At 42.2% G+C, this 16,987-nt stretch overlaps 1 protein-coding gene across 1 annotated transcript; it reads right to left on the bottom strand.

The window, feature by feature from the left end:
* Positions 1-693: 693 nt before the first annotated feature.
* LOC148008915 (transcription factor GTE9-like) lies at positions 694-4,313 on the bottom strand. The gene is made up of 9 exons (XM_087673910.1): positions 2,832-4,313; positions 2,691-2,736; positions 2,437-2,613; positions 1,921-1,934; positions 1,692-1,791; positions 1,413-1,558; positions 1,256-1,309; positions 1,010-1,138; positions 694-933 (listed from the first exon to the last, which is right to left on the bottom strand). Exons 1-9 carry the CDS (start codon positions 4,311-4,313, stop codon positions 694-696), a joined length of 2,388 nt encoding a protein of 795 aa, XP_087530036.1.
* Between the last annotated feature and the right edge of the window lie 12,674 nt (positions 4,314-16,987).

A 16,987-nucleotide genomic window follows, 5' to 3' on the forward strand; every position in this document is an offset into this window, starting at 1 on the left:
AATAGGGCCATCCCATCTATGCTCTAACGTTTTTAGAGGTAGAAGTCCCCCAGCAGGATCAATGTATCAACATGGCCGCCCACTTTACCACATTAGCACGTCTTAGGAGCCCCTTAATACACGTCGATTAAAGAAGCCTTCAAACTGCTTGGTGCGATCCATCGCAATTGCGATACATACCAAGCCTTTTAATGATGCTCCATGAAGATCTCAGCATTGCCAACTCTGATGCGTGTCAACCAAACCACGTCAAGTGGAATAGAGTACCTTCGTCTTCCTACATCGAGTCTTCAAGAAAACAACTGTTAGTGTACTGTTGATCTGAATTTTATGCTTTTCTGAATATGTTCTGAACATGCTGAACATTCTGTAACATCACACAATATATTTGCTTACTTAGACAGCTTAATTTCACACATTGAAGCTTGATGACAGAGTTCATTCAACTTATCTCAGTTAATCAGGACTTCTTTATCTCACATACAGTTTCTTCAATCGACTTCCATGATTGCTATTCCCGCAATGGCTATTGTACAACTCATCTTGTCAGTGCAAAACTTTTACCCAATACCAAAAGGATGAGGTCTGCGCAAGTCCATTTTCCAGACATTCAGAACACAAGTAACCGTGTGTCATGTCAAAAACTCTTCTAATTACACACAACTTGTGCGTACAGACCATCTCCCACTTTGATCAGGGATATCTTCTGACTTTTGTTTGTTGAAGGCGTTGATCATCATCGCCTTCTTCTTCATCATTGACCTTCATGAAAAGACCCAATTGCTCTAAGGCATTATTGCATGGATGACCAGACACCGTTTTCCCCTCTTGTGAAACAGAACTGCTCCCTTTTTCCATGTATGTAGAGCTGGTGAGCATTTCTAAATCCTTGAGTATGTCCCAACTCTCATCAAAGTCCACAGTTTTCTTCATCTGTCCAAAAAAGTCTGGTTAGAATCTCTTGCTAAATGCCGGTCAGATTGATTTATGAAATCAGATGTCACAATACCTGCTGCAGACGTAAACGAGCAGCCTGCCTTTCAGCCTCCCTCTGCTGTCTGGCTTTTGCTGCAGCTGCAATTTCTGCTTTCTTCTGGGCACTTTCTGCAGCTTTTGCTTCAGCTCGCGGCTTAGATTTCTCTGCATGACATCATTTGAATTTTTAATAAGGTTCTTCTGATTTGCTCCTAGTTTAAAAGTTTAGAATCTAGATACAAAATTTACGCACAACAGGTACAAACGTTCTTTAATGTGCCTTTTCTAGTTCTTCTCTGTCTCTTCTGAGCTTCTCAGGATCAGTAGTATCACACTGCTTCACAAACAGAAAAGGTAATGAGAACAGTTCCAACAACAAGCATCTAGGAAATCCAAATATATCCTTTGATTTTACGAGCATCAGACATTCTAGCTACCTTGATACTAGGCATTGTCTTCTCATGAGCCTTCAAGATTGTGTCAGCAAAGCGGCTTTTCAGAAGAGCAGTTCGAAGACTTTGCTTCTTAGGGGACAACTGATGCTGCAAGGGTGCATTTGGTTGCTTCTGCCTTGATAAAGTTCCTGCACAAGGCAATGTAGTGCAAACCAAACGCTGTCAGATACAAAGACCACTAAAATATTACATTAAAAAAGTCCTCATTTAGAGAAAGAATGGTGAGAAGTATAGTGCATCTTGTGGGTGCTGGGTACACACTTTTGACATCATTATTCGTTGTTGTCATCATCATCTGGTCAATGGGGCTGCCCCGTTGCTTGCTATTGATAGCAGTCCCTGATGATAAATCCATTGGTTCCTGCAGGTGTCGGCACGCACAGGAAGGGCACCTTTTAAAGCCTCCTCGAAAAACTTACAGGCTCTATAGGTAACTAGGCCATTGGAGGTTCAAAACCAAAACTCTTAATAGAATGTTTAAAAACTGCACCTTTCCAGCAGAGACTTGTTATTCAATGCCACAAGATTGAGCATCATCTGCTTCCGAATCACTTTCTGATGAGCTTCCAGAGTCAGAACCTGTTATCCATGCTTACCCATCAGCAAACAATATTATTTTATATAAATCCATTGGTTCCTGCAGGTGTCGGCACGCACAGGAAGGGCACCTTTTAAAGCCTCCTCGAAAAACTTACAGGCTCTATAGGTAACTAGGCCATTGGAGGTTCAAAACCAAAACTCTTAATAGAATGTTTAAAAACTGCACCTTTCCAGCAGAGACTTGTTATTCAATGCCACAAGATTGAGCATCATCTGCTTCCGAATCACTTTCTGATCAGCTTCCAGAGTCAGAACCTGTTATCCATGCTTACCCATCAGCAAACAATATTATTTTATATTTATGAGAGAGAGAGAGAGAGAGAGAGAGAGAGAGAGAGAGAGAGAGAGTTACTAAAAAGAGAGAGAGAGAGAGAGAGAGAGAGCTGATATTGAAAAACAAACATACCACTAGAGCGTGATCCAGAGTCGCTGCTGGAGCTACTGCTGGAGCTACTGCTTGAGCTAGTGCTCGAGCTACTGCACTTACTGTCAGCAGCTTTGTCCATCTCAATTTCCATAGGTGGAAAGCTTGTTGTAGGCATATCAACCCCGATATCAACATCCTCCTCTCCAGTGGCACCACCTGCAGTCATTAGACAGTCAGGTTTAAGGAGTTCTCTTGAGCCCTTTTAACATAGTTGCTTGGTTCATCTTTGCTACCTGCAGGACCCTCTCTTGAGTCCTCAGCGACTCCATTTGGTGGCTGCTGACACGAAAAAAAATGTGAAAAACTAATTTAAAAACAATATGTAGGTTAGACAAACAGAAAGCAAGAAGCAAATAAAGATTACAAGCCTGAACCTGTGTTATTTCACCAATATGAGTCTGCTTCAAAGCATTAGGCTGTATGAGTAGATTATAAAGCTCCCACAACACCTCACAAGGTACAGAATCAATATCTATGGTAACTTCCCCATTCTCACGTTTCAAGCCAGTATATTCTCTCTCAAGAATCTGCATAACTTCAACCACCTTATTCTGTGGTAAAAATTCCATAATCTGACTGAGAATCTGTTTTTGTTCACGAGTCATATTACCCTGTAAATTATTTATGCATGGTTTTGTCTGTTTTTGTTCAGAAGTCGTATTATCCTGTAAATTATTCACGCATGGGTTTGTCTGTTTGCGCAATTTACCATGTACAACTTCAGTGGACCACAAAATAGGCTGAACCGTATGATTCCCCTCTGCATTCACCCCTCTTTGGGTGTCTTGACTGATGTAACCATCAAGATTCAGTTGTCTTATTTTTGTTTCTATTGTCTTCCATCTGGACTCGAACAGTTTCAGTAGAACATCAGCCATTGAATGTACATCATGGCCCTCTGGATTGTATTTTTTTGCATTGAAGAATGTCAGTCTCACATCTTCTGCAAACTCCAAGGGAGAATTGTACATGTTTTGATGAAGCTTTTTTTCAATGGTGCCCAGATCCATTGGTTTCTCAATAATGCTAAAATAGTCAGGTGCTTGGGATCTGACTATGTCAACCGGTTCATTGAAAACCCATCCATGCTTGTGCATCTTAAGCCTCTGTAAGATTGTATTGCACTGTTTCATAATATCTGCTGTTTTTTTGGCATAAAGGTCTAATTTCTGCCGCTTCATATCTGGAAGGTTGAAAAGTAGCTGCGAGTCTCTTTTTGAACCACCTTTAGACTTCTCTGTCTTACCTAGCAAATCACCTGCATTTGCATAGGACCAACTGGCCTTAGAGGTCCCCTTTCCTTTGACACCACCTTGAGGATACAAGTCTGAGTTAGCAAATTTGGGTTGACAAATTACACCACCTTTTCTTTGAGAAAATTCTCTCGAACTGGAAAAAGGTTCAATGGACTTAAAAGATGATTCATTGTTCTCGTGTTCTGCCATTTGCAAAAGTGACTTCAGTTCCTTCTCTCGAGCTTCAACTCTTGACAACAAGTTTCTAACTTGTTGCAGCTGGGACTTCAATTGCTTCCTTACCTCCTTTCTCTCAGCCTCTGAAGTTGGATTATCAAGACTAAAACGTACCGTGTTACAATGTAAATCATTCCTGGCAGTCTTACGATCCCAAACAGAAGGTTTATGTCTTAGACTGCAAGAATCCTCTGAATCTGTTTCAGATGGATAAAAGCTCTGTCTGTTTGCAACTTCTGCTGTCCTCTGACTACGTACATCACGTGAAGGAGGAAATTTAGATGGAACACTGGCTGGTGACAGCTGACTTTTCCTTACATTCTTATTGCTACTTTTTCTCTGCTGATTTTGTCTTGAACGGGAATTGCACCGAGCAGACACCATTGAGCAAGATAAGATACACCTGTTTGTATTTGCTTGATGACAAATTAAGTTGGCAGCTTTCTCTAATGTAAGCACCTGCTGACTAAAAGAAGCATTCAATTGGAGGTCTTGCTGAATTCTGAATGGAAAAGACAAGCATTTGGGCAAACATTTCTTATTAAGTTGGCAGCTTTCTCTAATGTATGCACCTGCTGACTAAAATAAGCATTAAATTGGAGGTCTTGCTGAATTCTGAATGGAAAAGACAAGCATTTGGGCAAACATTTCTTGATAGTATCTTCAGATGTTTCTTTCAAAGGAGCCACAGGCTGTGAAGATCCTATAACTCAACTCTGTATAGTTGAAAGAACCCTTGGTAAAGCTTTTTTTGTAAATTAACATATGTCTGTGCATGACTCTATAAGCATGCATAATTGGTTGTCAAGTCGGGAACATGGAAACCTGCACTCAAGCTATGCCAAAACTTTGTAGGGGGCAAGCTCATAGGATGTTTATCTGCATTATTGATGTAGCGTAACAGCTCAACAAATTCCACTAAACACCACATGGATATTAATTATATTATTTCAGTGCTTTTTAAGCATCCATGGCTTAAATATTGTGCAGTCAATGAATAATAATGGTCTTGTTTGTGAGATTTTCTGGTTTAGCCCATGAAGCTGAAGTAATAACTTAAAGATCAGTAAATGCACTGAAATATATCACGATTGGCCAGGACATGCTAGAAATAATGAACGTGTAAGACACTAAAAGGGTCCCAGCATGTGTGCCTTGCAGTACAATGTTTTCAATTAGAAAACTATCGAGACATGTTTACCCTGCAAATTTGGTCCCTCGCTTTACAAGGTAGTCAGCTTAATATGAAGCTTAGATTGAAGTGTCTATGCCAGACATGCTGTTGAATGACCTGCAGTAAGTGTTTGTGGAATTTTCTTCTTGTTTCCTACTAAGCCTAAAGGATCACAGCTCATGGGTGTTTATAAATACTAGATTTCAATGATACATCCACACTTCATCCTGTGCTCAATCAGGCACATTTGGCTGGCAATGTTTCACAGACTTGCAGCATAAAGTTCCTGAATTGCATGAATAAATGGTTCGTCTTATGCTTCCTTGTAGTCATCACATTCCATGCTACTGTTGTCCACATAGTTTACTGTTGTTTCAGGTGCATGCTGCATCTAAATTAAAAATTATCAAATAAAATTTTTGAAGCAAAGTGATGCTGCTCGGATACTATTGTTTTATGCTTCCTTCTAGTCAGCACCTTCCATGCTGCTGTGGGTCCACAGGATTTACCATTGTGTCGAGTGTGTGCTGCTGCATCTAAATTGCCTGATTATCACACACGAATTTTGAAGCAATGTGGTATTGTTCAAGATGGTATTAAGTATCCTGAAGATTGATTGGACAACAGTTTAAGGCTAAGCATGCCACCATGTACTGCTGAGGGGGAGAATATATGCACCCTGGAGGTTGATGGACAAATGTGCAGGGCAAAGCATACCAAGCGTATTGGCTTTGCACTTGGGAATACTTTGCTAATATCCAAGTCAGTCTTGGCTCCTGAATTTCAATCTAATTACGGCTACCATAACTGGTTGTATAAAATTCAAAAGTTTCTTTGAGGGATCTTAACAGTTTCCAATACATCTGTTGGCATTTTGTTTGTGCATACCAGGTTAATGTCCAAGTGAGTCTGCGCTCCCAAATTTTTAATCTAAATACAGCTACAATATCTGATTGGATATTCAAACATTTTTTTGAGGGACCTTAATAGCTAGTTTCCAATAGATCTGCTAACTTCTTTTAACCCCAGAAGTTAACAATTGCTAATAAGTATGATAAAAGCAGTCATTTTCCATTCCAAAGTTTGATGAAAGTGGCCATGGTCCATGTAAGACACAGCTTGACAAGGAAAAATACTCAGCCTTGCAAGGAGTGTTACAAAAAGTTCCTACGACCAATTTGCTGGACTGTGGCAAAGAAATAGTTGTGGTAGTTGTTACACCATACATTATTCTTAAAAGCATCTGTGTGGATATTAACCTAAAGAGACCCTTTGCCAAAAGTTGCAAATAAGAAGGGAGATAGTCGTATCTCCTCGTGATGGGTCAGATGCACACCTAATCTAATAATAAACTGTGAGATACCTGAATTGGTGCCTACTTTGGTTTTGTGCTCAAATGAATGAAAGCATGATTTCTCTGATTAGCCTGAACCAAAAAGCCATCATGATTTCATGTTTTGCACATCACTCTGTAGTTCATGAATCCAAAGCAAACCATCACATATTGGATGATAATGTGTAAGAATAGTAAATAACTATCAGTTCATGGTTTGCGCCTCACTTTCTAGTTCATGAATCTAAAGGAAAGCATACATTAGATCATAGATCGTGAGTTTTGAATTCATTGGCAGATCAAAGAAATCTACAATACACAGGAGTTGCAATCCTTGCTATTCCTGAAAGCTATGGCTACTAAAAGAGACTTGCTAGTCCAGTTGAGCCTCAGTACAACAAAAGCTATCAACAGTCCTTGACATGCAAAACCTCTCCATACTGGAAACTTGCTAGAGCTTAAGTGTGATCCAGAATATCCCTGTAAATTTCATAGGCCTACAGTCCAGTTCATGACTAGGAATCATCACGTTTGCACAATCTTGAATTTGGTTCACTGCAAACTGGGACTCTCCTAGACAGGTTGCCCTTGCAAATAACTCTCTGCCATGAGTATTGCCACCGTGTGAAATGCTCAACCAAAATAGATGGTGAGATCTAACTTTATCTCACAGAAATTCATCACCAGTGTACAAAAGAGCTCGACTGTCAAACCAAGAGAACTTTGCAGCGCAGTGAGGTTCTCACTTCTTGCCACAAAGAGCGACAAAGTGCAGAAGAGGTGTGAATTACTTGCCTCCCTGCATCAGATTACGGATGGATAGAAGGGTCAAACGCTAAATAGATTAATGAGGTATCGAACAGATAGGTAGGAGGGAAGACGAAGAATGTCCTTATAGTGAGAGACATTGATCTACCCAGATGAGCAAACTGCATGCAACAGACAGAGTCTGCGGGGTCATTCGGCCCGCTGCACCTGGCATGGGCTGTACAAATGGTAACAGAAGTGAACACTCTGCGTTTCTGTTCTTGAATGGAGAGTTTACTTTAATAAAGGACACTATGTACGATGCTGTACCACCCAGGTATTGCAGAAGCTGTACTGGTGAGACAGTGAGACTGACGGTGTCTGCTAAATTGGACAAAGTCACAGATTGATAATCACGACAACATCATGAGCTTCTGCGACGTGACTGCATTATCTAGCTAGGTGCGGTTGGGGTGGGAGGTGGCCAGCCCGGCCGGTGCAGTGCCTCTGGAGCAGAAGCTCATGACGTTGAACACTATGGAAAAATAAGGGACAAAAGTCCCTTTTCCGACATCATGGGCAACGTACAAAACTTCTGGTGTGTATGTCGGGATCACAAAATCATGCGACGTAGGTTTCCACAGAGCGGGGATGCTCGGAGTGTCGGCAGAAACATATCGAGCAGAGGCATCCAAGAATAACGATAACAGGAAAACGCATCCAATACATTATCAACAGGAAAGAGAAAAGAGAAAAGAAAGATAGAAGAGATGAATATTGGCGATTGGCGACAGGGAAAACAAGGAAACAAAGAAAAAGAATAAACAAATAAATGAAAATGCAGGCACAGAGTTGCGTGAGACAAACCTTGATAGGAGGAGGTTTGAGGCAGGGTCCAGGGACAGGCAGGTATGACTGAGGATGATGACGATGATGATGATGATGAGAAGAAGAGTTGACTGAACTTCAGTGGGTGTAGTAGACAAGTGGCAGGGGCTGGAGATGTCTGATTGATGACGAATCAAGTCTGATCGGCAAAGAACGTGCAGAAATAATTGGTGAGAAGCTGCTCTTTCTCTCTGGATCTCGCGAGACGAAGAACGCGTGGTGGGGGGGGGGGGGGGATGGAGAGAGAAGGAGTGGTTTATAAAGGGTGGCGGTCTGGGGGCCCTCGGTTGCATCGGCCCACCACCGCGCCCTTTCTTCGCACCCTTCCTTTTTTCTTTAGATTCATCGTTCGCCAAAGACCGACCGTACTGCCTAGAGCCTCCTGAGTCCTTGCCACGTGTCGATTGCTGGCAGCTTGTTAACTTCCTGGTTGGACTTTTTTTGACCGCACGTGCACCTTGGTCATGTTCGTACTAGCGCTTCACACCAGGACTCGAACAAGCATGGGTTGCAAGTACTAAGAGCCTTGGTCGCACCACGGCGAGTAGGGGGTAAAAGGGCAGCAGCAAATATGGAGGTCGCACCAGCGTAAGAAAAGGAAGCGTTTAAATTAAAAATCGAAAAGAAATCATTCCCATTGGCTCCGGTTTTGCAAGCTCACTTGCCAAAGTACCGATGCACAGTCAATCGGTAACGAGCGATACCATTCACCTTGCTAGCCCCAAGTTAGCACCTGCTGTTGAGCGAGTGCTAGCAAGGCAAAGTGAGGGTTAATGAAACTCCACTCCCCCCTGGAAGCATAGGGTGTGACCCAGGGTTAGTGGGGGGGGGAGTACATGGTGTTGCACTCTCCCCCTTAACTCTGGGTGTCTCTCTCTCTTTACACCTTCCCCATCAACCATACCAAAACCATGAACTTGCTTCTTGCAATATATAAACGACACACCACCCTTCTCTCTTCTCTTGCAAACATAATGTCATGTGCTCTCTCTCTCTCTCTCTCTCTCTCTCTCTCTCTCTCTCTCTTGTCATGGCAAGGTTTATCAACATCCATGTGCCGCATATATGGCTTAAAGGGGGGCATAGAAGGGCAATGGAGCGAGCACAAAATAGTAATAGAATTTCAAATAAATGTTATGAAGTTTTTCCTTTTGACAGCCCAAAGTGCCAAAGAAACCTACAGCTTGTGGTAGACTCACGACTCCACTTCCCATTCCGGCACCCCCTGGTTCCCAAAGAGAAGTCAAAGGCAAGGAGAAGCAATCCGTGGAAGTGGGGAAGGCACCAAGTATGGAGAAAAGAAATACATAGCCAGGCAGACAGCTAGCACCAAACGAGAGGCAAGACAACAAAGAGAATATACCTCCCAAGAAGCACTTTAGCCATAGAGGCACAGGAGGATAGAATGGGAGTAGGAAAGAAAGGAAATTAATCTCTCTCAAGAAACTAGCTCGTATAATTAGTGGGTGGATCATAATTGCTATGCTACTTTGGAGAAGAATGAAGAAACGGGAGATGATTTCTATGATCTATACTAACATGCCGCTAGCTTAGTAAAATGCTGTGCAATTTTGTGGAATGTAAGCTCGAGGGGTTTCTACATCACCTGTGTTTATCTATGAATTTTTTCGAAATAAAACATAACCATTTTCTATTCAGTTTGTAAATAATCCCTTTATATTACACCCTTCTGTATGTAAAAAAATAAATACAATTGGTATTTTTAAAATACCTTATTTTGAATCCACGTGATGCACACATATATTCATGAGTGAGCTCCCCGAGAATGTAAGAGGGTTAGGTTTTTAGAGATGCAAGAAGGTGTATTATACACTAATTAGGAAAAGAAAGCTGGACTTTGTGTCCATTAGGGTAAAAAACGTTTCAAAACGGCACTCGTAAGAAAATGATTAAGTTGCTAATTAGAAGAGGTTTAGAAAAGAAAAACCCTCCAAATTTGGCTGCCTCGACGTGATTAATGAGAGAATATATGATTCATTTAAGAGGTCGAGTATCAAATATCTTCAATCTTTAATGGACGATAAGTGTCACCTTTTCAGTCTTATTCTCTTGAAAATGGCAAAATCTTGTATTTTTGAATTTTCACACCAAAAGATGTCGCTCGTTTGTGTTCCTCAACGTTCATTTTCTACACCTCTCTTTCCTGTGGTTTTTATTTCCTTCTCTGTGATATTGTTGTCCCATTTAGGGTTCCCTACCAAAGTGTTTACTAGTACCTCTTTTAGCAATACAAGCGCAGCCCCACCACGCAAGTATAAAGTTACTATTTAGTTAGATCCTGTCTATTCATCTTGGAGGAGTATACACCATTGAGCATTGTTGGACAAGGATGAAGCTAACAGGTTGCGATTACAAGGAAAGAAGCATGTAGACTTATGGATGGATGGAAATATTTATCCTCCTGACCCTTCTACAGGTAAGCATCCTCCTTTTTACAATATTCACAACTTCATAAGGTATGTTGGAGATGGTTGTGATGGGATGCACTACAACATATACATGCTATAACGACGTTTTCTTTATATATGAAAAATATCCCCGTCGTCACTATTAGCGTCGCTACAAAACCGTCGCTATTTGCCTCGCTATTTTCGTCGCTAATACCGACGAAAATAGCGACGGTTACATAGGAATTTCCGACGCTAATACTGACGATTACATAATTATTTTGCGACGCTAATACCGACGGTTGCAGAAAAAAAATTTGTGGCAGCGCTGAGATACAGCCCTGCCACAGTTAGAGCCACACAGGGCTAAGAGACAATTCCTGCTGTCAAAGAAGTTAGACAATCGATCCCAAATAATGACAAGACTTTGCAAACAAGTACTTTCATGACATTAATTAACACAAATGTGCACTGCATTGATAAAGAAAATAACAGAACTTAAATTGAGAAGTGCTACTGTGACAAAGCAAATATGTATACACCTGTACATCAATATGTAGTGAATAACATGGAGATGTGTATATGGAGTCATGCTACAACATAGAAGTCCGAATCATATACACTTAGCTATTACATATGGCGGATAGAGGCCATAAGGCCTTACATAATACAAGATGGGGAGTAATCCTATGTAGCCTAATCTGCTCTCTACGACTCATCCGCATCAAACAACTCCTCTCGCTATAGTGGCATATCGAAGGGAGCCTGCAACAATAAATACATATATAACATGGAGATGTGTATATGGAGTCATGCTACAACATAGAAGTCCGAATCATATACACTTAGCTATTACATATGGCGGATAGAGGCCATAAGGCCTTACATAATACAAGATGGGGAGTAATCCTATGTAGCCTAATCTGCTCTCTACGACTCATCCGCATCAAACAACTCCTCTCGCTATAGTGGCATATCGAAGGGAGCCTGCAACAACAAATACATATATAATTGTGAGTACCAGATACAAATTGACATATAATGACAGATTTCTCAAATTAGAAATGATATATATTACTACTTACCGGTCCTCCGCGAGCATAGAGCTTCTCGATCAGGGCACTCAAGCCATGCTTCTCCCCGTACGTCACCTCTAGTGCAGTCGAGTCGCGATTCGTAAAACCTTGCTGTGGCACACAAACATTGAAAAACAACGTACTTGAGATTCATGTTCGAAATACATACATCAACATGGATGTTATTAAATTAGAGTACTCTACTCTATTAATACTTACGAAATCTGCCAGGAATGTTGTGTAGCCGCTGCTACCAAGGTGATGCACCGATCCTGCGTCCAAGTACGCCTTTGCTGCGTCCTTCTGCTGCTTCCACTTGTCTGGAGTGGATGTCGCCTCATCCTGGAGATTACTCCAGTCCTCTGTATCCAGCCACTGCGGCTTCGATTTGCCCTGCTTGACTGCTTCGCGTGCATTAGACCGCCTATGTGACTAATAGTCACGCACATGCATCATCATCCACCCTCTTGAAAATCTATAATTGCTAGAGGGCTGAGGGAACTCTCGATACAATGTATCGATTATGTACTCCTTGCTGGCATCTTGGATCTGCTTCCACTTGTCTGTAACGTTGTGTCGAAATACTTGTTGGCACAACTCATGCATCCTAGAGATGACAGTTTTTTCCTCATCATTCATGTATAAATGGCTAGTGGCCTTATCTATGAGATACGAGTAACCTGCAAGATTTTGCAAACGGGTACTTTCATGACATTAATATAAATGTGTCAAACACAACTTGAATTGATAAGTGCCATTGTGAAAAAGGATGCGAAAATACATACCTGGAGGAGTAGGTTTTGTGTACTTCTTGTCGGCCCTATGAGTGATCGGTGGGGTGCGTGAAGGAGTGGGAGCAGTAGACGTCTGCCCGCCACCACCAGTGAAAGACGGTGTCAACACCCTGGTAGCAGTGCGAGTGGGAGAGACTGCATCTGTATCCCCACAACAGGAGCTACCTCCTCCTCGACTACGTGACTCTGAAGCAAAGGGAGACCTGCGACTGCTTCTACTGGAGACCGAAGCATCGGACTGTCCAGAGTCTGCCGATCGTGCTGAGGTGGAACGGGAAAGCTGTGCATCGGCTCTATCTCTGACCCGTGCTAGCTGCTCCAGTGAGAAACGCGCTAGCGTCGCGTCAATGTCGTCATCTGTAAAATCGCGACTCATCCTGCCGTCCGTGGCCCAAATCCTAAACTTGCACATACAAGGAAAAATAATAATATTAGATAATGAATTGCAAGACATAATAAAATTAAGACTTAATTTGCAAGACTTCATTTTAAAATTAAAAAAAAAAGATAATACAAAGCACCATACTCCAAAAACATACAAACTGTCCTAACCGATTTGCAAAAAGTGGCATTGCTGTAGTCGGAGGAACGTTTTGATCGAGTCACTTTTGTTTAGGGTTCCACAATCTCATCTTGACATAGCTCAGTATACACCGGGAGATCTATACAAATTTCTCCACAAAATGAGGACTCTGCTTCATTTTCAAAAAACCCATCCTCTATCTCCTCTATCTCTATAGGTGAGATGTCTTGGTCCTCCAGGCAGTTCATCCTAGTTTCTTGTATGCCTTCTGTCATTGCCGCTATTAAAGGTGTCTCTTCTACGATCGGTATGGGGGTTCTGGCAAACACGGGGATACTCCTAGATGTCATGGGAATGACATACCACCATTGAGGTTGTTGCGGATTAGGGAAAAAGATAACCTGATCCATATTACGATTAGTATAAAAGTCCACTTTGAGATTGCTAAAGTGCGTCAAGTATTAGGGACTCTTACCTGCTCACAGTGATTTGGCAAAACAAATGTATCACTCAAATCGGTCCACTTCTTCGTTGAGTCAATCTCAACAAAGCCACTTGGCCCTCGCCGAACAGTTGCACCTGCTCCTTCGAGAGTAACCTTGAACCATTGCACATCAAATATGGTCACCGAGAAACTTCGATAATCCACTGCAAGGATACTCTGTAAACATCCGAAATACTCCATCTCTGCAACTACACGATTTGGATCTGTGGCACGTCGTCGGCTTTCCTGCTTAAACATTGCCATCACTCCACAGTCCATTGTCGAGCGTAACTTGTCGATGTGCTCTACTCTGAAATGTCATCCACGTGACCACGCTGCACTATGGACCTTATACTGGGAGAAGAACAAGTATATTAGTTGCGATTTGCAGTATAGATTGTAATTTCTTGGGATTCCATACCTTGGGATTGCATCCACGTGAGAAGCCCCACTCTTCTTCAGTAACTGTTTCTCCATCTTGAGATGCTTTGGTTAGGGCCTCATGTAGCCATCTAGTGGACATGAGTAGAGGCATCTCCTCTAAGCCCTTCAGATATCGAATGGGCCGTTGCCGCGTACTCCGTTGAAAGTCAGATCTTGCAGACTCTCACTCAGCTTGAGCATCCTCATACTGTTGCAGCCACTTCTCCATCATAGTGCTATGCAGCATACAAAATCGGTTCACCTTGGACTCCATGGATGCATCCATCTTCTTCTCTATTTTGTTTCCCACTAGGACATCTCCATTCAGATGATCATCCTCCTTAAGTGACCATATAAAGCCTTTGTCCCGGTCCACAGTGGACAACCACTAAAAAATGTACACCAAGGCCTCCGACACTAACCAACCTTCAGCCATGCTACCCTCAGGACGAGCCCGTTGTCGCACAAATCCTTTTCAGGTCTTCATGAACCATTCAAGGAAAAACATCCATCGACTATGGACTGGACCTGCAACCTGCAATTCATCTACAATATGCACTAGAAGATGGGTTTGTATCGTGAGCATGCTAGTGGGAAGATACTTCTCCAAAAGACAAGCAGTCTCTACTACCATGCATTTTGCGAATTCAATCGATGATGTGTGAATCTCTTTTTGGGAGACAAACTGAACCAACTCGGACAATTTGTAAATGACTGTCCGTACCTCCGATGTCAGAGACCCCGCAATTGCGATCGGCAATACGAACTGTGAAAACCATGTAATTAATATTGTGTATAAACAAACAGAGATTCTGAAATCTAATATGCAGAATCATGCCATACGCAGCCTCATACCATACGTACCTAACACATCTTATGCCAATCATGGGATTTGAGTCATGCCAGTTGGTCATCCTTTGTGAATGCCGTCTTGAGAGAATGCATTAGGCCAGTCGGCGTGCGAAAGGACTTGATGTTTTCCTTTACTCGTCGCACTTCATTGCCAGACAAAACCCAAGGAGCGTGCGGCAATTGCACTCGACCGTCGACGCCACTTACAGGCCAATATGGTTCCATCTTTCCCACTGCTTTCAAATCCATCCTCGCTCCTAGTGTGTCTCGCTGCCCAGTGAGGTGGTCCCATAGCAAGCTACCCACATTCTTAAAAATGTGCATGGGATCTAAAAGGTGGTTAATTTTCAGTTTTTTTCCAATAAGTCAGCTCATAGAAAATTGAGAAGCGTCGCATTCCACTGGGAAGCGAGTCTTGGTCCACCATCCTGCGATCAAACCAGCTCAGTGCGTTCATTCTCGCAGGAGGACGACCAAGAAATCCTTCTCTCATGACATGACCCTCTGGCAAAAAAGCCCAATATCCCTCAAATACCATCTTCTTCATAGATTTTGACATACGAGAATCCAACCTTGGTCCACGCAGAGGACATGCATGGTAACCTGATGTGACTAGCCTTGCAGAACACACATGTACAATGAGGCGTGCCATAACACCAACATTGCTCAAAGAAAACTAGCAAAATAAGAAAATACGCTTTACCAGAGCATTCTCCATAACCTGGAAAGTCATGCATGGTCCACATAAGAATTGCCCTTATAGTTGTGGATCGCCTACCAATATGTTTTCTCATGTTCTCCACTACAATTCCCTCCCACAACTCCTTTAGCTCATCAATCAGTGGAGAGAGGTAGGCATCCATATTCTTGACTTTGTATCGTCCAGGAACAAGCAAGCTGAGCAAAAGGTGTCCTTTCTTGGTGGAAAGCCATGGCGGTATATTGTAGTTAACAAGGACCACGAGCCATACACTATAGGAGGTGGAACATAAACCAAAAGGATTTACCCCATCCATGGCAAGACCGAATCGTAGATTCCTCGCCTTCTTTGCAAAGTCAGGGAAAGTCTCGTCAATGTGATGCCATGCTTCTGAGTCAACTGGTGTACGATGTACACCTTCAGTGGATCGATTTTCCGCATGCCATGTAGTCAACTTTGCAAAACTCTTGGTCTGAAAAATGTGACGAATACACGGTATCAGCAGAAAGTGCCTCAAAACCTTCTGCAGAACAGTCTGTCCTTGCAAGTCATTTCGATACCTGTCCGCACCGCACTTGGGACATGTGGCCAACAATTCAAACTCTCCCCCGAATTGAACACAATCTTTGGGGCAAGCATGAATGCAATTATAATCCATGCCTAGCTTTCACAGCACGTGTCTTGCATCATCACGAGACTCAGGCATCGTGTTTTGGATAGGCAAAATGTAAGATTTCAACATTCTACAAATTGCAATGAAGCACTTTATTAGAGTACTACATTGCACATTTTAATGGTTTTCAATAAAGAATCATACACATCATAATATACCTTAATAGCTCTGTCACACTCGCATCGCTCCATCCATACTTTGTTTGTATGCTCAACAATGCAATAAGTGTCTTCAAACGGGATACCCGACTCCCATCATACAATGGAATGGCAGCCTCCGCAATTAAAGGATCTTGGGATTCCGAGTCCATCGGAAGCAATGATTCGATCATGTACTCTAACTCGGGCTCCAAAAAAGCAGGAGGATAGTCCATGTCTCCAGCATTCTCACCCATAGAAGGGGGTTGAGAGTTATCACCTTCTATGAGACAGTTAGTTATCTTAGACGACATTTGTATAGAGCACGGATGAACCCGTCTTACTGGATGCAAGAGATCTGTGGACTGCAATGCATCGACATGGCCCTGACCCTGTAAAGGACGTTAAGGAGCTAACTTCTAAGATAATCCCAAACTGTTATACTTAAATCAATTACATGTCATATAGTAATGAGAGAGAACTTACCGTAATCTCGTAATTCAAGACTGCTTGGTCGATTATCTCAACTCAAAACTCTCCATACCGTTGCACATGCTCTATGGACAAACGACGTTTCCGACGAATGGCCAATTTGCATTGCGTGCATGGACAAGAGACACGTTGATTGAGCCAAGCCTCACGATCCCCACCATGTTGCTCGTGAGTGCTAGACATCTTGACTGCGATGTAATGGAATGATAATTTAATAACGATTCTATATTGTATATTGAGACCACTCCACTATATATATTTCAAGTCTTTTTTAAAAAAAATTCGTACCTATCTCTTTGAGTTCGGCTCTAAACTTATCTATCTTTGAGGTCGGCTCTAAACTATGCTCACACA

The sequence above is a fragment of the Lygodium microphyllum genome, unplaced genomic scaffold (genome assembly GCF_053477565.2).
Source record: "Lygodium microphyllum isolate KBCC unplaced genomic scaffold, Lygodium_microphyllum_v1.1.10 scaffold_46, whole genome shotgun sequence".
Lineage (NCBI taxonomy): Eukaryota > Viridiplantae > Streptophyta > Polypodiopsida > Schizaeales > Lygodiaceae > Lygodium > Lygodium microphyllum.